Below are 22,615 nucleotides of genomic sequence, written 5' to 3'. Positions count from 1 at the left end.
GTTTGTTGTAGACAGTTCTCCGATTTTACTCATATGTTTTGATATTAAAGGAATTAAATCTGCAAAAATATCTGATACGAATACAAAATTATCTAACCAAACAGAATTTGCCGAATGCCCACTACCTTAATACTCACCAAATGCATTTTCTTCTTCCGCAGACTTCTTTTCTGTTTTCTTTGCCTTGAAATTTCTTACTGTTTTGCTTTTCCTGATGTTTTTGGTAGGTACATCAATACATACAATCTGAAACATATTTAAAATCTGTATAAACCCAGTATTGTTTATACTTCAAACTAACTGACATAATATTTATTATTTAATCAGAAAGATAATATTTATCATAGTTGGTGATGTTACAAACATGAAATGTTGTCTAATGTTTCAAACTTTGAATAACTACAGTTACAAATATAATGCTGAAGCACTAGTGGGTGTATATACCATACAATTCCATCTTATCCCATAAAAAGTTATCTGTATTTTATCATTTATAAATCAAACACAATAAACCGCTACTCAGCTGTGACATGTCCTAAATTACTGAAGCAAAATGATCTAATTTGGTATATATGGCACAGACTGCTGTCTGAAAGGGCTTTTTATAACAGAGGCCGATATTTGGCCACTTCCAAATTGAAAATAAGGTCATTTTTTCCTAACTGTGGTAGAGAAACTTCCCAAAATGTAAAAAAAAAAGAAATGTTTTTTCTTATTATTTGGCAATTATATTTCACAAACAGGAAGCAATTATGAGCGCATTTACAAATAGGAAATCACCAAATTGTGTCCTCTGCTACATACCTCTTTTGCAGGAAAAAAAGGCCCTGTTTCAATAAAATTTAAAAATGCTCTTTTCCCAAAACGAGCAATTATGGCATATGAATTTCCCAATTTGAAAGGCCATGGCCTCCTTCCAATTTACTGATGAAAAGCCGTCTGATTTCTACAAAATGGACACTTCATTTCATAGGACACTTCCACTTTACATCTTGATTTTTCCCAGATACAGACACTCACCTCTTCTTCACTAACAGCCTCAACTTCTTTCTTTGCTACTGTATGTGTTCTTTTGTTTCTTCCTACCATCTTTCTCAGTTAATGTAACTTTACTACAATAGAATATGTTCAGAATTTATTTTAATGAACATATCTGGCAAAATAATTGAAATATGAAAACAAGAGAAAAAATAAGTGCAAGCAAATACCAACAGTCAGCAAATGCCAATGATGACCCTATATCCCATATTCTATCAATGCTCAGAAAAAACACAAGACAACTTACAATGTAAACACTATTTTCTTGTCCAAGGAATACGAGAATAGATCCCAGCTTGATGTTACGCAGTCAAATTTACTACACAGAGCCAGGACACAGACGATATAGTTAGTGTCTTTTTTAATGTAATATTTTCATTTTCTTTTCAACAATATATTCTCAAGATAAAAAAAATCATTTAAAAAAGAAAAAAAAAAGATTGCCCATAGCTTGGAGCAAACCCGCGGCCCTGCCCCAAAAATGGGTTTGTAGAACCAGTGCCTGTACTCTCTCGGCCACCACGGCAATTGACTTTGTCAGCGAGTATTTTTATTATAACCCACTACCAATATCGTCTGTGTCCCGGCTCTGTGCAGTAAATTTGACTGCATAGCATCAAGCTGGGATCTATTCTCGTATTCCTTGGACAAGCTATTTTGTGTTGAAAACACTTGGAGTAAGTTGCCTTTTGTTTTTCTGAGCATTGATGGAATATGGGAATTTTTTAAACATGCTGAAATGTTAACAGAAGTTGTTGTATGATAGAGACATGTGCTCAGTTTGTTTTAATAAACGAAAATATATTGACTGAGGGTTGTCAGGGGCGGACTTAGTTCTATAAATAAACGTCGGACTTCAATATTTTACGATTTTGACATTTCATATAGTCCGACATTTTATCGAAATTATAAATTTCCCTTTAGAGCGTTCCGCAAAATATCTTGCGGTAGGTTTTACAAGTTCACGGTGGAAGTGACTGAAAAGTGGTAACTAAATACCAATAACGGACAAAGAAACCTATTTTACACAGGGCGACTTGAGCGAAATAGGCGCTCTAGAACTTAAAAGTTCGCTCAAATCTAACCTCAAAGCAAAAGGCAAGTCGCCCGATTTTCCTTGATTTCCGCACTCGTTAATTACTGCTACCCGGACTGTTGACAATTTGCACGGTGTCATAACGAGTGTCGAATACACAAACACATGCCGGTAGCATAATTTAAGCTCCGCCTACTTCAGGTAATTGCGAGATTTTCCCGAGAAGTGTGAAAGCGAATCAAATTATCCGATACACCAGAGTCGATTGTGTTCAGCCAATTAGCGCCGCATTTACGTCATGGAAACTTCGTGTTAACTGTCAACATGTTGGAGTGCAAAAAAGCAATGTTTTATAAAGAAACTGCTGATTAACCATGCGATTAACTGGAATATGGTACACAATTATTTGTTATCTATGATAAAAAAACTACATGTGATGTATTGACTACGTTGAATTGACTTCCATCGATGAATTTATCTGAATATGTATTTCTAGTTTACACAGTTTACTTTCAGTTTTATTCAAGTGAGATACTGACATTCCTCAGTGAATGACTCGGTGTTAATAATAAACACTTCATACAAGATATTACCAAAATTCGGCGGGTTACATTTACAGAATTGAATTTTGAAAACGACTTTTTTCAGAATTTTGTAACAAAACAATAACCACTGTATGGGAAATAATCTAACTAAGAAAATAAATGGTCACATCAATGTTTTTTATCAAGAAACAAGAAAATTACAGCCACCTTTCGAATCACTCGACATCATTGCAGTAGGAAAAGTCTTCCCACTTCTCCCTAAAGTCTCCCTACTTCTCCCTAAATCAGCTTGAGGGAGAAGTGACTTCTCCCAAAAAATTGGACCTAGCTAGACCCCTGTTACACACCAATTGAACATACTGTCTTACTGAAAATATTGAAGATCTGTCCACACTCTCGAAGTGAATTTTACATCCATGCACTTTCGCAACACAACATGAAACTGTCAAATCTTCTTTATTATAAAGAATGATTTTAGACAAAAAAGTCTCACGGTCGGCCCCGAAAAAAAAATGCGGCCAGTTACTAACGTATTGTCTATGTAGTATGCATATGTTTATAATTGATGGGTTTAACCAGCTTTTATTGGTTTTAATTTAATTTGAAGTTATTTCAATAAATTATTAGTTCATATCAAAGCAGTTTGAAAGGCTAGTCCACGTGTATTCGGCGGTACCCATGCGTTAAATAATGGCCGCAGATTTTTCACTAGTGCCGTAGGCTAAACGTATTTTTCGTCTAAGCATGTATAATTGATTCTATATATTTATTCAGTGTTGTATTGTTCATGATATTTCATTAAATTACGCTAGAAGAATCTGTGTAATGTGTCAGGGAAGTGATTGGAGGTGCAGTTTTAGTTACGGTAAACCAATATATCACGTGTTTGAGAGTTTTCCTACATTACACTTCAATAAAATAAGGTCGAAATCTGTGCTATGCAAACGGCTGTCATTCCATTAAACTTGACACAGGGACATATTGAACGTCCAAATATTAAAAGGAGCCCTGTGCAAGTTTAATGTAATTGAACTAGGGCGGACTGGGCGGGGGAGGGGTGCTGACGCCCAAGAGTCTGTGGTGAAAAGGTGTCACTATAACACTTGTTCTACGTTAGCTTAAGATCTTCAGCCCTCTCGGTTTATATACTGGATTTGGACGGGAGGGCTGAAGTGTACTCCGTAGGGAAATCATACCAATAATCGTGCCAGAAATCTGACACGCTCGCGTTTGTACATTTTAAAAGAAATCGGCAGCAGCACTTTCTGATCAGTTAATATACAGTAAAATCTACCATTGTGCCAAATTTTACGTATTAAAACCCATAATTGATGGCAGAACTACCTGACAATTTTGAACTGGTCTGAAACGTTTACTCTACGCCGCCATCTTGCTCCTTTGAAATACGAGACTGAACTTTCACCCGAGCGAACCGCTAAGAGAGCACTTACATGTGCCGCTTCGCGTTTGAAGTTGCATCAGCATCCCGGTGGCAAAAAAACTTGGGAAAATGGTTATTTTTTATTGAAATTGACTTGAATTATTACTTTCATTGATAAATCCTTAAGAAAACTTGTATGTATAAATCATTTCTTTTGTTTACAAGGTGCTGTACATGTATATTTTTAGCGGCTCGCGCGGTTACGTCATGCGAGAATCTCGTTGTAGCTATTCAATAATGGCCGCAGAAATGATGCTGATCTAACAGTGACTTGTAAAAATCGGCGATTTTATTGAAAGATTTGCTTGCAGAATTTGATAAATGGTGTTAACTGATGTAGAAGTGATTACTTTATCAAGATACCCATACGTCTTCGTTCAGAATTTCAGCTGACAACGTTTGCGACGAAAAGTTGGACAACTTTTATTTTGGTATGGTTTCATAGTAGGCCTGGTCCAAAACTCTAAAGCCGCAACTATCAAAAAAACAAAATATAAAAAAGCGGCATTTAGAGTTTTGGAAGCCAGGACTAGTTCTACATGAATGTGCAAAAAAAAAAAAAAAAAAAATTGGAAAAATTACCATCTATCTGCTTTACACTTTCAAATTCAACACGGAGGCACATTTTCGACCGAATCCTGAAACGCTCTCGTTATTTCCCCTATCCATATCGCTAGCGATAACAAAGGATTTTTTAATTTAAAAAAAATATAAGCATATGATACATAAAAATGAAGGTTTTGTCAAAGGAAAAGCAATAGTGTAATATAAATAGACTCCAATGGCAAAAAAAAATTGTTTTTTCAAAAATTAAATGAAATTTTATCTTTTTTATTCTGTCAACTCCTCAGTTTCGTTCATAGGTCATTTTGGGGGCTGGAGAACTTAGTTTTCGGTAGAATATATTATGGCAGTCAAGTGAAGAATCATTCAGTTATAATAAATGAATACACATTTAAGTTATTACATTAAAAACAACAGACAGAGTGTGATCACAATAAATAATGTCTCACTAAATGGGTTAAATAGACAAAATTATTCAAGGAATAGAAACAGTTGCCTGAATATGTATTTATTTAGATAAGAATCTATAACTCTCCATGTTATAATCATAAACACCAATAATAATTTGTGCTCAAAGATAAACAAGCTAAAAATGTGTGGGTAGGGTACACTAGAGTGTATAAAAAACGTTGGAACTATATAAATAATGAGTGTCGTGTGCTGATTGCTATACTCAAAAATAGCATGCTGCTTTATAAATCAATTTATAACATTATTTTCAATAAAGAATAATTTTAAAACATTATATCCTCGCTTGAAATGCATTTTCATTTCTGTCAAAACATTGTCGACCATTTTACAGGAGAGCTTCAAGGGGACGTAAATCTTATTGACGGAAATCACCGAAATTTTAAGACATATGCCTCGTGAGCATTCGTTCATTTCCGGTTTAGCAGCGGAAAATGGCGGAAATTTGACCAGGAAATCTTTCACACCCCCGGTCACTTCAATCCAGCTGCACCACATTGCGCTGCAATGAAATCAATATTTTATGACTTCATATTGTTTGTAAAGGATTGTATTGAGTATATTTTATCATAACATTGCCTAATTATATATCTAAATTTAAGAATTTTTTGTTGAAAAATTATTGGCAAACTACTCGCACTTAGAAAATACTACTGTATCATTTTTCAGGAAATATTTTAGTGGACGTTAATCTGCTCACAAAAAGCTTTCATTTGATAGTAAAACCAGTTGTGTCATGCATATAGTTTTTGTGTAATGATGATTTACATGTTATCACCAAATGCCAGTTATGAAAGATAAGCGCGTCAGCGACGGTATAAAATGTTGAAAGGCGGAAGTTTATCGATCGAATTTGGAACTTATCGTGGTCGAACCGTCTTTCGAACCTCTTAATTGTTGACATGGGCTGATACTTATTTGCGGTAAATGTTAAATAAAATAACGAATCAGCAATGTAAAATAATCATTTATAAATACCTTGCAAATATTAAGTTACTACATCCTTCGTCAGTTATCCAACAATCGTCCAAAGTTTCCCACCACCCTAACATCTAAAACAAAATGGCGGCCAAAAATAGAGCACCTGCTTTCGAACCTATTTTTAAATTACAGCACAGTTCAAAAAAAATGTTCCAAAAGTCTCAACACTGTAACAGTAATTAACTTTGAACTTTAAACAATTCATAACAGTTATTTATTTTCTATTCTTCAGTGTTTGTTTGGTCATGGCAAGGGCAGATAAACGTATCATTACGCCTAATTACTCTCTGCTTGCAGCAGTAGATTAAGTGTGTCCAGTGTTTACAACCTGGAGAATCACACTGGGCCCACTTTGTAATCACCAATGACACACAATTTTTCAGTTGAGCTGGCTGAAACAATTTGCAGACGCAGCATTTGTCCTCATCTGGCATATCATCATCAGAGTCATCAGTGTTTGAATCTGTATCTAGAAGAAGGTTAATGTGTGATGGTCCAGGAGTAGGTTCTGGGTGGTGGAAAACAATGGGCTGTACATATGGCTTTTCTTTGCTGGATGACTTCTTACAGACCTTCTTTGGGATGTTTGACTTTGGTTTCCTGGGTGTCTTTGTTGGCTGTTTTACTATGGGCTTGGGTTTAGTAATAATTTGTTGTGATATGTCTGAACTGGTGATTTCCTGACCAGAAACAACATTACTGAAAGTTTTCTTAGCTGATGCCTGATGGAACTCCTTTTTTAATTCAATTACAGTCTCTGCTGCCCGGAAGTATGCATTTAGGTCACACTGAACATCAGGAACCTGTTCGGATGGCTCTTGAACAGGAGCAACATAAGGCTCTGATGGCTTGAAGTTGTCAGTACTTATGGCTGTTCTGTCAAGAGGAAATATGCCCGTTTTCTGAAAGGCTGACTTGAGGTTGTTATTTGACAGTGCTGTTACATATGAACTAGAAGCCAGAGCAGCAACATTAAACCTGGTAATTTTCGATGATGGATGTTCCCTCAGAAACTTATGGCATGTGTTGTTGTATATCTTCTGTAGGGGCCCAAAGCACCCTACATCCAGGGGCTGAAGACAGTGGCTTGTGTGGGCAGGCAGCACAAAGAGAATTATATTGTTCCTTTTAGCCCATTCAAGTACAGGAACATTGATGTGCGATCTGTGTCCATCAAATATGACAAGTACTGGCTGATTACTGTCTGGTCTTTGTATGTATTTGAGAAAGTGGCTCTCTAAATATTCATGAAAAATGACTGAGTTAGACCAGCCAGTTTTTGACATAGTTCCAGCTGAACCAGAAGCTGCACCTTGAAGCAAGTCTTCATTCATCCGCTGCCCTTTAAACACAAAGAATGGAGGCACTTGGGTTCCAATGGCATTTCCTCCACCAATGATTGTGGTTACAGCTGACCTGGAGGAAGTTATTGCAGGTACACTTGCCTTGCCACCCACAATATATGGTGGTGAGTGCTCTGTCTGTATGCCCTTTTCGTCAATATTATATATGCACTCAGGTTTGTTGAGAAGGTTATTGTTCATGATTACAGTTTCTAGGTTTGTAAAGTAACTGTTCACTGCCTGTTGAGATGTGGATGCAGCTCTACATTTTGTTAAAGCTCTAGGCTTAGTAATTCTAAGCTCAGGCCACCTTTTTCTGAAGCCACTGAACCACTTTACAGAGAGAGGTTTGTCAGGAGAACGTTTCTTCAGAAATACTGCATAATCACTGGCTTTGGAAACAACTTCTGTGATGGTGAATCCATACCCAAGGTCTGCCATATGCTTTATATGTTCCACCAGTTTAGCCTCCTCTTCTTGAGTGAACAATGGACCTGGTCCTGTCATCAGTGTTTCTGGGTCAACACGGCCTTTCACACGATCACGAAGTGTATTATGTGGAACACCATACTGCCTAGCAGCAGTCTTCACAGGAATGCCCGTCTCTTTAACCAGTTTATAAGCATTAAACAATGCTGAAGGAGAATATCCCTTGTGCTTCATAGCTCTCTTCACTGGATTCAACTGAAATATAAATTGAATCAATTAAAAAATTTTTTTTAAAAAATCATAAAAAGAAGGTGAAAAAGCAATGGATTTCAGTATTTGAACAGTGCAGTAAAAATTGAGAGTCACATGATTTCACCATGGTCACGTGACCTCTGCAGCAGCCGAAGAGAGCGAGGTCAACTGTCAAAAACTTTGAGCACCTTTTATGTTAAAACTGGGTTGAAATTCTATTGGTTATATATTGGGGTCAATAAAGTAATAAGAATTTTATTGATTTTTATCTTAATTGGAAGAAAATAGTTAATACTTACTTGTTTATGACGCATAATTTTTGGTTTGACAGCTGTAGCGTGTTGTTTGTAAACAAAGCACCGATACTCACAAATTGATGACGTAATGCGCACTTGTGCATGCGTGAAAATCGCGAGAAAATGAAAGGTTCGAAAGGAGGTGGGGTTCGAGAGAAGGTGCGACCACGATACAAATGTATTCTTCCTGATGATTTATGGATACTGAGTGAGATTATTATACATTTTATCAATTTGTAAAGTTTTTATAACTTTTCAATTTATATGTAAGTTTATATTTTGGATTTTTGTGTATCAGTTATACATTATGACAGATGTGTACTGCGCTATCGGAAATTTCAGTGATATCGTTAATATCGCGGAAACTAATGACACTTTCGTTTCAAACAGGTACTCATACATGATTCACACTAATACCAACTTCCTTTTCATACTTAAATAACATTTTGCTTCTTTGATTTTTCTTTCTAAGTAACTGATAATTCTTACCATGATCAACAGACCAGTCAGCAATATTCTAACTTCTTTGAGTTTCCAAAAGTTACCTGCCCTGGCGGGAACTTTTGACTGGTTCTAAGAGAATGGGCTATGTATAAATTCAAAAAATATCTAATAAATCAAGTTCTGCAAATCATAAGATTGTGTACTTAATAATTTTTCTGATGAGGATGTCATTAAAATCATAACAGAATATATGTAGTCTGTCTGTGAATTTAACCATCGATCTATATATCCAGTCATCGCGGGAACAACTTTTTTGCTTTATCCTCCCTATAAAAAAACAAAGACAAAACTCAAACAGGGAATGCCACGTACCAAAAACGCAGCCTCCCCAAAACGAAACCCACAGCAAGCAGACGTGCACACCACAAACACACACACACATACACATACACGCGTACACACACAAAGCCAACACAAGAGGACAAAACGAACAAACAGTGGGGCACCGCCTTGGAACGGCCAGTGGCAAAAACACCACTGGGGAGCTTAAACCGGTTTATTGCGTGCACCCAACCTCACTCTTACCCCCACCATGTTCCAAAGACACGGGACAGTGTAAATAAAAGTAATCCCCTCCAGGTGAATCTCTAACACACGTAATGGAAACAAAAAGGCATGGCATGTAAAACACAAAAATGCTTGTGTATAAATATATAAAAAGCAAACCTTTAGAACCAAAAAGGTAAATCAACAAGAGCTGTCGGAGGACAGCAACGCTCGACTATTTAACAGCCTTGTCGCTTGAATGAATAAGAAAGTCGAAAAAGGGGCATAATTTAGTAAAAAAGTAAAATAGGGTTATGGAACCTGCATAGTGCTTATCAGCTCATGACAGTGGACAAGTGTATGAAGTTTCAATCCATTCCCATTAGTGGGTACTGAGATACCAGCTTACATATAAGAATTTAACCCAAAAACTCCTAAGTTGAAAAAGGGGCATAATTTTGTAAAATGCAAAGTTGAGTTATTGACCCTTTGCACTGCATGTCATATCATGACAGTGAACAAGTGTGTGAAGTTTCAATCGTTTCCCATTAGTGGATACTGAGATACCAGCTTACATACAAAAACTTAACCAAAAATTTCTATGTTGAAAAAGGGGCATAATTTTGTAAAAAAGCAAAATAAAGTTATGGGACCTGCTTTGTGCATGTCAGATCATGACAGTGAACAAGTGTGTGAAGTTTCAATCCATTCCCATTAGTGAGTACTGAGATACCAGCTTACATACAAAACCTTAACCAAAAAATTCTAAGTCGAAAAAAGGGGCATAATTTTGTGAAAAAGCAAAATAGAGTTATGGAACCTGTGCAATGTAAGTCAGTTTATCACAGTAAATAAGTGTGTGAAGTTTCAATCCATTCCCACAAGTGGTTACTGAGATACCAGCTTACATACAAAACCTTAACCAAAAATTTCTAAGTCAAAAAAGGGGCATAATTTTGTAAAAAAGCAAAACAGAGTTATGGAACCTGTGCAATGTAAGTCAGTTTATCACAGTGAATAAGTGTGTGAAGTTTCAATCCATTCCCACAAGTGGTTGCTGAGATACCAGCTTACATACAAAAACTTAACCAAATCGGGACGCGGACGCCGACGCGGACGCGGACGCCGACGCATGGGCGAGTCCAATAGCTCTACTATTCTATGAATAGTCAAGCTAAAAATGTTTCTACAGTGTAAAATTTGATTAAACGGTAACCCTGATTTTTTTGGAATTTCAGAATATATACTTAGAATGTTCGGCAAATAAGTTTCAAGTTTCAAGTTTATTTATTTAGTCATGGTATATTACATGCATGAGACTATGACAACATAATACAAATAAAACAGCAATGTGAAATGCATATGGTTGCTACTCGTAGCATACAATGGTAAAAGTATTAAATATTTCAATAGCTACAAATAGTTATATTGACTTCAATGAGTAGAAAGGTTGCAAGATGTGACATTTGTCAGTAAATAACAATGTAGGATATACATACGGATACTACATATACAGTGCACAATCTGCATGACTAGAAAAAAAGACTATATATAGCTGCACATGCAACTGACAGGAATTTGGTCATAATGAGTATTAACAAGTCTAAAAGTATGAAGATATGCCAAAATATGCTTTACACGGAGAATGATGCTATTTTAGAGGCTTAAACTTTACTTATAAAAGGTTGCAGTATTTAAAAAATAAACAACCATGCAGTCAGGGAGTCATGCAGCTAGATCAAATGCACTTTGAGATACAATAATTTATATAAATGATCAAATTATATAAGACTTCCCATAATGCATTTGGATCCTTAATTTTATAAAACAATCTTATAAAGCTCAGTTAATCGTTAATTCAAGCTCTTGTGCAACTAAATTTATGTCTAAACCAGACATATGTGGTAATCATAAGTAGCATTTCAGTTTAATCAGCCATCAGCAACATTTCAAATAACTAAGCGTTATCAGTATTAAGGATTTTTAAGTATTTTAATGCAATTTAATTTAACCAATGTTCAAACAGGCAGTGATCTGATTACAAATCTGATTACAATATAAATATATACGTTTCCTTAAATCGATGATTTACAATTGTATTGTATTGTGTACGTTTCACTGACAGCAAATATTGCAACATTATGGTTGTTATCCCTTCTAAATAATTAGGCACATGCAGTGGTCCGGTGGTAACACAGTCTGACTACGAAACCATGGGTCATGAATTCGAGTACCCGCTCCTCCAACTAAAATTTACTAACATTGGAATAAGAGTCCCGTGTATGGGTGCTTTATTACTACTTCTGGAGGAGTCGCCCATATGGATTACCGGTGGCAACTATAAGTAAGCTTACAAACAAGCAATCCAGTTGGTTTAGAAATATTTTTATAGTGAACTATATATCAATTCATAAAGATGTTGGTTCATACTGTACCGTCTGGCCGTTGAAAACTCCCCGCCTTCTGAGTTTTGAATTTTCAGAAAAAAATCTGATTTGACTGTCTGGTTATAAATGAAATTGTATGTTACATTTATCTGGAACAGTTTGTTGGTGATTGTTCAGTGACTGTGCACATCATTTTAAGCTTGGCTATACAAAGTATGGAGAGCTGTCCTACTCGACCCGGCGTCGGCGTCCTTCCGCGTCCGTACCTTGGTTAAAGTTTTGATGCACCTGTTTCTTTATCTCTGTAATTACTTGATGGATTTGTTTCAAACTGAAAACAGTTATTCCTCATCATTACCCACATTATATGACACAAGGTGCATAACTCTTGCACCAATATTTTATGAATTATATCCCCTTTTTTACACAGACTCAAGCTATTGTCCATGGCAATATCTTCTTCCGCCATTGGAGTCATTAGACACTCCAGTGACAGCTTCAGCTTCCTAAGATGTGCACAGTTTCACTTTCAAGCATCGAAATAGTCGAGTGCACTGTCTCCAGTGACAGCTCTTGTTAAAAATCTACGCACACTGACTTCTATAAGTATAAAATAAATGTATTTTATAGTTCTTTGTATAAGTCTTTATACCTTTACAGAGATCATTTTACTTTCTTTTACTAGTATACTGTATTCATTTTACTAAATGAGTAGGAGTCAGTTTATAATTTACAAAAATTATACATTACAAAATGATGCAAATTTATCACATGTTAAGCCATTACATAAATTTGATAAGCCATTACATAAATTTGATAATGCATTAGTGTAATAAAGCTTTGAAGCTGACGTCGTTTTAAGTAAAGGAGACATTGGTCGAATTTACTTAGTCTTTAACAGAGAGAAAAAAAGAAATTTTTGTGTTTCAGCATGAAAAGCTTACGTGTGATAAAAAGAGTATTACATTCCACGTTGAATTCATTAAACTCGTTGAATAAAATTGATAAAATGCTCGGCAAAGTAAACCGTCCCCTAATCTGCACTTTGATGCAAGCCGCAGTCAAAAAGCAATTCCATGGTGGCATGTAAGTTAAATACTTATATATACATGATTATATATAGCTAATGTTCTGTATTTATATAGAGGATATCACATGGGTGTCTTTTCTTATGGCATTTATGAAACGAGCTGAATAAAATAATAAAATGCGAGGCTTTGTCGAGCATTTTATCAATTTTATTCAAAGAATTTAATAAATTCAACGTGGAAAGACACAAGTGTAATATTCTTTTTATCACATCTGATTCAGTGTTTTGAAAACAAACAAATGACAGAATTTCCTCTGCCAAAAAAAAAAAAAATGAAACCCTAAGTATTCGGCGAAGAAAAAAATTTGAGAGTAGCCGATTTAGAACAATATTGTACTTTTAATATGTCAGCGTGTATTGCTGATATGGTCCAATGTGATCAATGTTTATGTTGACCAGTACCATAAGTTTTGTGTAAATGCTCCATCAGACATTTCAAGAATTTAACTGTGGGTTATGCTAAAAAAGTTATGTATATGTGTATCTGAAAGATGATTTATTCCTGTAGAATCATGTTTTTTTTTGTGTGTGACTGTCATATATATAAATATTATTATGCTCGATAATTAGTGTATTGTTTTAAAAAGATGATAACAGAAACACTTACTTTTCTTGAATTATGTCAAAGTGTTAGTAACTCCCTTATATGGCCTAAATACCTTTTAGTATTTAACTATTATCAATACTAAGATTTAAATGAGAAATATGATTATATAATATCCAACATATTATTTACAGTTAATAATAAAATAACAAGTAATAATAATAATAGTAGTATTATTATCATTATTATTATTATTATTATTAGATTTTTATCATTATTACCATTTATCACATATTTGACGTCTCGGGAGTGTAATAAAGCCATTAAATAAAAATGATAATACACTAGTGTAATAAAGCTTGACGTCGACGTCGTTTATAGTATAGGAGACGTTGGTCAAATTGACTTGTTCATATAGTAAAAGAAAGTATTTTTATTTATGTTTCGATATGAAAGGCAGACCTGTGATAAAAAGAATATTACATTTGTGACTTTCCACATTGAATTTATTAAACTCGTTGAATAAAATTGATAAAATGCTCGGCAGAGCCTCGCATTTTATTATTTTATTCAACGAGTTTAATAAATTCAATATGAAAAGACACTCATGTAATATGGACAGGTGTATTCCCCGGAAAACCCGGAAATTTTACGGCTAATTTCCGGAAATCATGTACATGGCCATAAGTTTCTTATTTGGTGTTATAATCGAAATATTTTGATATATAATCATTTAAGAGCATCTAAGCTTTGGGTAGAAGTAATTTTCTTTAGAGATATTGCTATATGGAAAGTATAACTGACTGTTAAAATTAACCGTTTTTTGCCGTGGAATTGTCATATTTGGAAAACCCGGAAATCATTTACATGGCTACAAGTTTCTAATTTGTTGTTTTAAACCAAATATTTTGATATATAATCATTTTTGAGCATCTATGCTTTGTGTAGAAGTAAATTATTGTAGAGATATTGTTATATTTAAAGTATAATCGACTGTCAAAATTGAACTTTTTTTCCCGCGAAATTGTCATATTTGGAAAATCCGGAAATCATTTTCATGGTTATAAGTTTCTAATTTGTTGTTTTAATCTAAATATTCTGGTATGATATCTTTTCTGAACATGTATTCATGGGGTAAGTAGAAAAAAAATTACTGTACATTTAAAGAATAAATGTCTGTCAAAATTTACTGTTTTTGGTCGTCAAAATCGTCATAAAAAAAAGAACTCCATGTCTACCTATAAAATAAAAACACACACATATCAATATAAATTTAATTGCATAATAATCAACATAAAATAAGAATTAATCCATTGACAATCAGACAATTTTTACATGCTTAAATGCTTAAAAGTCCATCATGACATAAATATTGTCACATTACTCTCAACACGTTAAATATATTTAATACTGATCCACGTTACACAAAATTATATATATTTATCTAATTATGACAAGAAAAGCATTTTCCAAAACACAAGAAGTTATAATACACTTCAAAACCACCGTTTTCACTTTGTATTTACTAATTTAAAGTCCGGTGAAATTTTCTCACCAGGAACAAAAGTGGCAAAGCCATGTTTTGCCTCTGACAGTCTCAACAAATCCTACACATTTCTTATGATACCACTTATGTCTACATTTTTTATTGTCACATTTTACCATATCCCCAACAATATCTGGTAATTTGCATGTACAATACAGTCTTACAGTTTGAACTCGTGCATCTTTACATGGCATTTTTGGCATTTTGTTAATTTTTGGGAATGCACTGAAAGAACATTTGCTTATACATTCGTACAAATGAGCTCGCATTTTAGATATATCGAACCTAATAGTTGAAACATCTACTGTAAAGTTTGTCATTAAGAGTTCGGTCAAATATGCCACCGCAAAAACACCACAGTCGGATGAATTCTCCTGCCGTTGAACTTCTGGAATTATTACTTTCAGACTGTCTTTATGATTGTCATATATTTGGGAGAGTTGAATTGTAATGCTATTGTTCAATGTTCTTTGCGACTTTAAGCTGTCCAATATACACACTGGCTCATTCTCCAAACTTTGAAACGACATTACCCAGTGATGACTACCGTTATAATGGATTTGCGCTGAAGGTGCTGACTGTTTCTGTAAGTTGTCATTAAGATTCCAAAAGCCTAGATTTTCATCAAAGTTTGGTACATATAATGTGTCTTGCATTCCACTGACATTGCTAAATTCGATTTTCAAAATTTCCTGTGCTTTATTAATAATTTTATCATTAAGCCAGCCACTTGGGTTTTCAACTAGTTCAAAATCACTTTGTGACAGTTCATTGTTATATTCTAAATTAACACTTTGGTGTAGATTGAACGACATATTGTCTGATATTTCTAGTTCATTTTCCTCTGTTAAAACTTCTTCGGCGATAGATGTTAAATTCAACTTATCAAAATCATCAGAGTCAAATTTAATTTTCTTACACGTAGAACTTTTAATGTCAGATTTTTTTCTCTTATTGTTTGTGCTCGGAGTTTTTACATTGATTTTGGACGACGGTGTCATGAAAATTGAATCAGGTGCCGGTTGTACTTCGAAATCTGACGATTTAGGTTTCTTTTGCCCTGTCTTCTTTGCTACCCTTGGGCGACTGTTTCTTTTCAACAAGGAGAGATTTTTTACTTTTGGCTTATCACAAATACCGTCTATGTTCAAAGACATTTTAACTGCCAACTTTCAAAATTTCGTCTGGTGTTCCCGTTATGTCAGGAACATCAATTTCACTTGGATCTATTCTAGCGTATTCACAGTCTTTTTTCAATTTAAAGTTACCAAAGCCGGCACGACCACACTGAATGTCTGCATATACTGCCTTTTGACACATGAGTAAATTCAAACATATTAAATCAACTGGAAGCTCTTTACGTTGTTGTACAGACTTTATCATGTTATTTACTGATTCTGCTGGATTTGTTGTAATGCCTGAATATGGATTGTAAATATTATATTCTTCTAGTAGCCAGCGACCTGAATTTTCTATAATGGAAGGATGAAGATTTTTTTCATAGTACTTTCTAAATTCTGTCGACCATAGTTCTTTAAATTCACTTAACTTTTCACTGTATTCTGATTCTGAGAAACACCTTAACAATGTATCTACATGAGACAAATACACGGAACGGTCGTCGTTGGTACCTTTCAATTTGTGTAACCAAGTTTTCACATCTGTCTTTATGTGGTTCCAACAATGTACTATAGGTATATTAGGAAGAGAGTTCTTAATAGCGAGCTTAATACCCGCTTCTCTGTCACATATTATGGGGTATTTTGTTTTGCTAAGATTTGGTATATGTTCCTTAATGACATTAAAGAAACGTTCGTGGAATTTGGAGTCCCTCCTCTCGTGCATCACGAACGCTACGGGAATGATTTTGTTGCCCTCAAACAGAACGTGCTGATATGATAAAACACTGACAAACAACTGCCCCATCTTGTAGGTTGTATCATAATACATTTTAATGGTAGTGCCAGAGTCAAATGTAAGTAGTTCATTAAATTCTTTCTGAATTTCTTCTAGACCAGAAATACACACCAGTGTAGGGTAAACATCTATTTGCTTATTAAAATTTTCCAGTTCTATTGAAATTTCACACAAATTGTATATTTCATCATTACTAAAGCGTTTTTCTCTTCTAGTTTTGTAGAGGTGATTTTTTACCTGATCTAGATTTCTTGAAGTTTTTACACCAAAATCAGCACCCTTTTTTGCTCTGCATTTCAGTTCTTTATCTATCAGATTTGCAGATGCAGAAACATCGTCTGCGCGAGATTTAATTTCGTCAATTACAGACGGACATGTTCTTACGAATACAGATCCTTTCTTTGAATTCCCATGTGCCAACGGTTGATACACAGACGCGTCGCCAATATAATGTAATATTGCAAATTTTCCGTTTTCAATGCGTTCAAATATGTACTTTTGAAAGGATTTCGAATAATTGTTATCAGGCAATCTGATTTTGAAAAATGTTTTAAAGAGTGTAGGTTTCTTATTTGGTATTTTCTTTCTTCCGTCATTTAACCACATATATTTATCAATTCGAACATCTTTTTTGTTAGGAAGCGAGTCTAGATCAATAACATATATATCACCACTATTAATTTCAGTCGGCACTGCACTGCATATTTTTTCTTTGTTTAATCCTGATTCACATGCACACATTAAGTCTTCAACATATTGCGTCGAAAGGGGAGTATTCTGTGTTGAGAACGGAATAGACACACCACCTCCTCCACTCTGTTGCCTAGATGGAATTTGTTTGGCGTCTTCTATCCACTTAACAAGTTCATCAAGTTCGCTATCTGACGGCACAGCTCTAGAAGTAGGTGACTGCGGTCCCGCCTGTAGCGTTGTCGGTGACTGCGGTCCCGCCGGTAGCGTCGTCGGTGACTGCGTTTCAGCCGGAAGCGACACTGAATTCGACGGCAAGACTTTAAGGGTAGACGAACTCGGTTCCACAGGAAGCTGCGCTGATTTCGACAGAACGACGTTAGTAGCAGATGAATCCTGTCCCGCCGGAAGCGAAGTTGTTATCGACGGCACGACTTTAGAAGTACATGATTGCGTTTCCGCCGGACGTGATGTTGGCACTGCTCGAACAGCTTCTTCAATGTTACTTGTAAATGTTTGTGTTCCCTCATAACTCAAGTGAAGGCCATCCTTACTGAGAAGTTGTCTGTTTGCGCCTTAAAATATAAAAAATAGAAGACTTTACAAACAAATTTCTGAATGTCGTTATGTTGTTCCATACCACAAGTGCAAATCATTCATTCAATGAAAGAAGTTTCTTTACATTGTTAAATTAAATGTACAACGCCATTGAATATGTCATTGTAATAGGAATAGGCGTTTAATCAAATTAATCAGTTTCAGTTTCACGACATTTAATAGTGCAAATGTTACAGTGCTGTAACTTGTAACATAAAAAGATTAACTATGGAGATGTGATCTAGTTTCATGTAGTTATTTCAATGTAATCAAGTAAGTGATCTATACAATATTTTTATTTAGATCTACTCAATTTCAATGGAATGTTAACGTCAGTCTTGCTGATAAATGACGTCATTCTGAGCGTCTAACTTTAAAACAATAATATTTATTAAATTCAATCTTACCAAAGAGTGTATGAAAATCTGTATGCTCGATAATTCTTATCCATTGGAGTTCAGTGGAGAGTGAGTGTAACAGACGATTGACCGCACCAGCATCGTAGTTCCAATGATCGAGAAACTCTTTGCGGAGATGACAACCAGTGAAGAGGTTCTGGGCTCTCGGAAGAATCTCGGACACAAGTATGGTTGCACTGCAAGTACATGGATTGCATGATATATATATATCATAAAATGATATGATCTTGTTATTACTTTATAATAATAGTTGTTATAGTGATGAATAACATAATTAGTTCGCTACCTTTTGCCAGGGATATTGTAACTATTTATGTCCCTGCTTTTGCGTAAATGATCGCAATATATGCAGAAACTATTAACTGCTGCAGAAAAAAGCACGTATTTGAAAGTTTATCATCGGCAGAGATATGCCACTGTAACAAGCGATTCATTTATTTTGACATTATAATTAAAAAAAATACCTCTTGACCACTTAAAATCTTATTATTGAATAAATATTTACCTTGGACTACGGAGATGAAAGTGTTCGCACAACAGTCGAATATCACTAACAATCTGCTGTGGTGAACGTGAACCAATATCATTAGCACCAACGACCACAACTACAACCTAAAAAAAAAATAAACGTTAAATAAATATATGTGTATATACATATATAACGTGCTTATTATCTCTAGGCCCTACATTTTAAGTTTAGAATTCTATCACAGACCGCTATTTCCGTGACGTATCTATGAGTAAAAATGGCTACATACCGAACTTGTATTTTATGCATTTAACTTTATTATAAATTTTACGTTTTATAAATATTTTAATTATTTCAAATGTAATCGGACACTCCAATTACATATAAAGTGCATCCTCTGTGAATAACCGCGGGTAACAGAGTATATTTGTTGTACGGAGGATGTTGCTCGGAAAATAGGTTCATTTATTTAGATAATACACATAAACTCATCATTAATGAACTAGATCAAATGATATCTGAATTTCTACAGAGACTCGGTCGGTAAATAACATTCAAAGTGGAAATGACAATTAATTATTGAGAATTCAAATACAGAAGTTTTAAAGGTAACAGAGATTCATCTTAAAAATTATAATGCCATGATAAAGGCAAACTTTGTTATATATCAATATATACAATAATACCAAGGAGTGACAATAAATTATTAACAAGATAATGCAACATTTTCAAAAAGTGCATATATAATAGTGAATTATCTAACTTAGTTCCGAACAAAATTTGTAGACGGTATATATCAAAATTTTATATGTAATAAAGGGAGGTAATAATTAAGATGAATTCTTTTTGTCTGTACAATGTCACCATAGAATTATTTATATTTACAAAAACTTGGGAATGTAAATATGTTTAAAATTCAAATTGAACAACTTTTGTAGTGTTGATAATATACAGAAAGCTTACGTAACTGTCTAATATATGCAGTATATATTTGTGCAAAACCGGCCTGTATAGTTAAAATATAAATTAAGCATCACACTCATGATGCGTGAAAATATGTAAAATGACATACTGCTAAAACAGTTAAATGATTGTTTCGGTCGGTATCGCTTTTATCACCAAATTTATTTTTAATTGTGATATATATTAAAAAGCGGAAAACAATAAATGTCCATTTCATTATTATTTTTTTTTACATTTCTTTATTATTCAAGAGCCTAATGAACAACACGCAAGACTTTCTTGCCAATGTCATATTTTCCGAGCCTTCAGTCTTCCATTGCGTTGTTAAAGAAGGATAGAGAATTCAGAAAAAAAAACACACGTCTTTGTTGCGGTTAAAATACACATTACTTATACGCGTGTGTTATTGATCAGCTAATCATCGTTATAATAGAACCGCCGTAAAATAGGTGCGAAAGTGTGACTAGATAATTTAATTATACTGTTGATTAGATTAAACTTCTGTCACTCCTGTTGTGACTGTAAAGAACGCCAAATGTATCGTCTTTTGTAATATATTTTAAAGACAGAAGTTTCATTTTTGCTGAATACGTTTATATCTCAAAATTCACACTTACCGAGAAAAATGGAACAACTTCGTAGATGATATCCTTCTTCAATATATCACAAGTTCTATATCCAGGATAGGAAAACACAGTATAACTATCAGTACTTAAGTACTGAGACAGATACTTGGTCTGGCTATGTCCAACTACAAAAGGCATGTTTGAAATTACACACTTTCACTTTAACACAATTCAAAAACAATCAATTCCAACAAATCACAAATACTCTTATTTCACAAGCAATAGCACGTTAATAGTATGATGTTATGATAACTTTGAAATAGGTAGAAATATCCATTCATTCCATTTTATATTCATGCATCATTTACTCATATTTAATTACTTAAAAAATAAAATAATGCTTGTATGAAAAATTCTCAAACTCATAGTATTTCAACAAAAGATCAAACGTGAAGGATTAAAATTATTACGACAATTAATTGGTACTTACAAATATGTGATGCTTCCTTTGATATTTTGACTATGATTAAAAAGTTTTAACAACCCTCCTGTACTTAATGTCATTATTGCAATAAACAAAATAACAACTCTGTTTAATCAACACCGATAAACCAATCAAGCAAACACACCTTTGATTGAACTACTGGTTGTAAATGCACAATTAAAGCCGACAGAGATCAATCACTGACTTTTCTGTTGCTATGTTCTTTTGTTTTTTTTCTTCTTATTATTACTATATACCCGTAAACAATTTAACATTTCATACTATTATAATAAAAATAATGAAATTATTACTTTTGTGAAGTAATACCTTAGTGATAACTTTTTATTAAAAAATTAAATTACGTATTTGTACGTAATTAAGTACTTATTAAACTTGAATGATAAGGCAGAATTAAATAATGCAAATATTTCGAGTTATTTGTCATTGGTCTTATTTCACGGGTATATGTGGAAGATACACTTCTCGTGATTTGTATGAAGTCAGAATGACAAAGTACTTATTAATAAATTTTACAGTGAAACTTACGGACGTTTCTCCGTATAACTGTACATTAATTTTAATGTCTTATAAAGTCGCGTTTTAAGCTTGAGAATACACCATTTGTTTTTGTTCATGTTTTAACATAAATATTATATTCTTCAATTCATTCGCTAACTGACTTTGTCTGAAAGAGTTAGTTATAACTTTGATATTTTTCTGATTTTTACAAAGTCTAAAGTTTATAGAAGAATTTGGGAAAAACTCGGAAAACAAAAATAAGTTATAACTAGCAGTTAAAAATTGATACAACTATAAGACATGATTTATACAAATAGACAGAAAACACATTTGAAAAGAAATCTTTGGTTTGAAAGTTAATTCTATTCCGATTATTCTTAACTACTACAAGCTTTCAAGTAGAAGCATGAAGTGTTTTTGGCGATCAAATTATCGTATTGAATATCAATATTTTTTGTTTCTTTATACATGCATAGTATCATATAGATTATTATTTTGATGCTTGAAAGAAATGAAAATATCGCTTTAAATAAGATTTAAACTAGAAACTAGAAGCAATTTTATTATTTCCAGATTATCCAAAATGCTAAAATTTCAAGTCGAAATTACTCTATTTTGATGATAAATCTCAATACTTTCTTTTTCTTTTTATATAAGTCATAGCATATAGGTTCCTCTTATAAAAAATGAACTAATTGCTTTTGATGTATTTAATTTCTAAGCAATTTTATGATTTCCGGAATTTCTAAAATGCTACTATTTCAAATCGAAAAATACGGTATTTTGACGACCAAATTTTCTTATCAAATCTCAATATTTTGTATTTCTTTTTGTATATGTCGTAGCATATAGGTTCATCTTTAGATACATATAAAAAACTAATTAATTGCTTTAGATATATTTAATTTATAGGCCATTTTATGATTTCCGGGTTTTCCAAAATACTACTATTTCACGTAAAAAATACGGTATTTTGACAGTGAAATTAGCCTATCAAAATTAATTAATTTCGATTTATTTTTATATATTTGTGAGTTTAGA

The 22,615-nt window shown here is 33.8% G+C and overlaps 2 protein-coding genes across 3 annotated transcripts in view; both read right to left on the bottom strand.

Annotated features, from left to right (window-relative positions):
* The window catches only part of LOC123546738 (uncharacterized), a 38,439-nt gene extending 29,478 nt beyond the window's left edge, over positions 1-8,961 (bottom strand). For both annotated transcript variants that reach the window (XM_045333252.2, XM_045333253.2), the window contains exons 1-3: positions 8,883-8,961; positions 1,021-1,112; positions 138-246 (exon numbers count right to left, since the gene is read on the bottom strand). In XM_045333252.2, coding sequence (XP_045189187.2) covers positions 138-246; positions 1,021-1,089 — 178 coding nt within the window. In that variant the 5' untranslated portion in view covers positions 1,090-1,112; positions 8,883-8,961. The remainder of the gene's footprint in view (positions 1-137; positions 247-1,020; positions 1,113-8,882) is intronic.
* Positions 8,962-16,108: 7,147 nt separating this feature from the next.
* LOC128559236 (uncharacterized) lies at positions 16,109-22,056 on the bottom strand. Its single transcript, XM_053550465.1, has 4 exons — positions 20,623-22,056; positions 19,079-19,185; positions 18,562-18,749; positions 16,109-18,132 (listed from the first exon to the last, which is right to left on the bottom strand). The coding sequence occupies exons 1-4, from the start codon at positions 20,767-20,769 to the stop codon at positions 16,109-16,111; spliced, it is 2,466 nt and encodes an 821-aa protein (XP_053406440.1). The 5' UTR covers positions 20,770-22,056.
* Positions 22,057-22,615: the final 559 nt, after the last annotated feature.

Source organism: Mercenaria mercenaria, chromosome 9 (assembly GCF_021730395.1).
Source record: "Mercenaria mercenaria strain notata chromosome 9, MADL_Memer_1, whole genome shotgun sequence".
Taxonomy (NCBI): Eukaryota; Metazoa; Mollusca; class Bivalvia; order Venerida; family Veneridae; genus Mercenaria; species Mercenaria mercenaria.
Note: the sequence above shows the minus strand (reverse complement) of the source record. Positions and strands in the feature narration are given on the sequence as shown.

What these genes read in the sequence shown, in the direction of transcription:
- LOC128559236 (XM_053550465.1), bottom strand. Translation starts at nt 20,769, where the DNA reads ATGCCTTTTGTAGTTGGACATAGCCAGACCAAGTATCTGTCTCAGTAC. An exon ending in TTTCATCTCCGTAGTCCAAG is followed by an intron (nt 18,750 to 19,078) that starts GTAAATATTTAT and finishes ATGTACTTGCAG; the next exon opens with TGCAACCATACTTGTGTCCG. An exon ending in AGATTTTCATACACTCTTTG is followed by an intron (nt 18,133 to 18,561) that starts GTAAGATTGAAT and finishes TTATATTTTAAG; the next exon opens with GCGCAAACAGACAACTTCTC.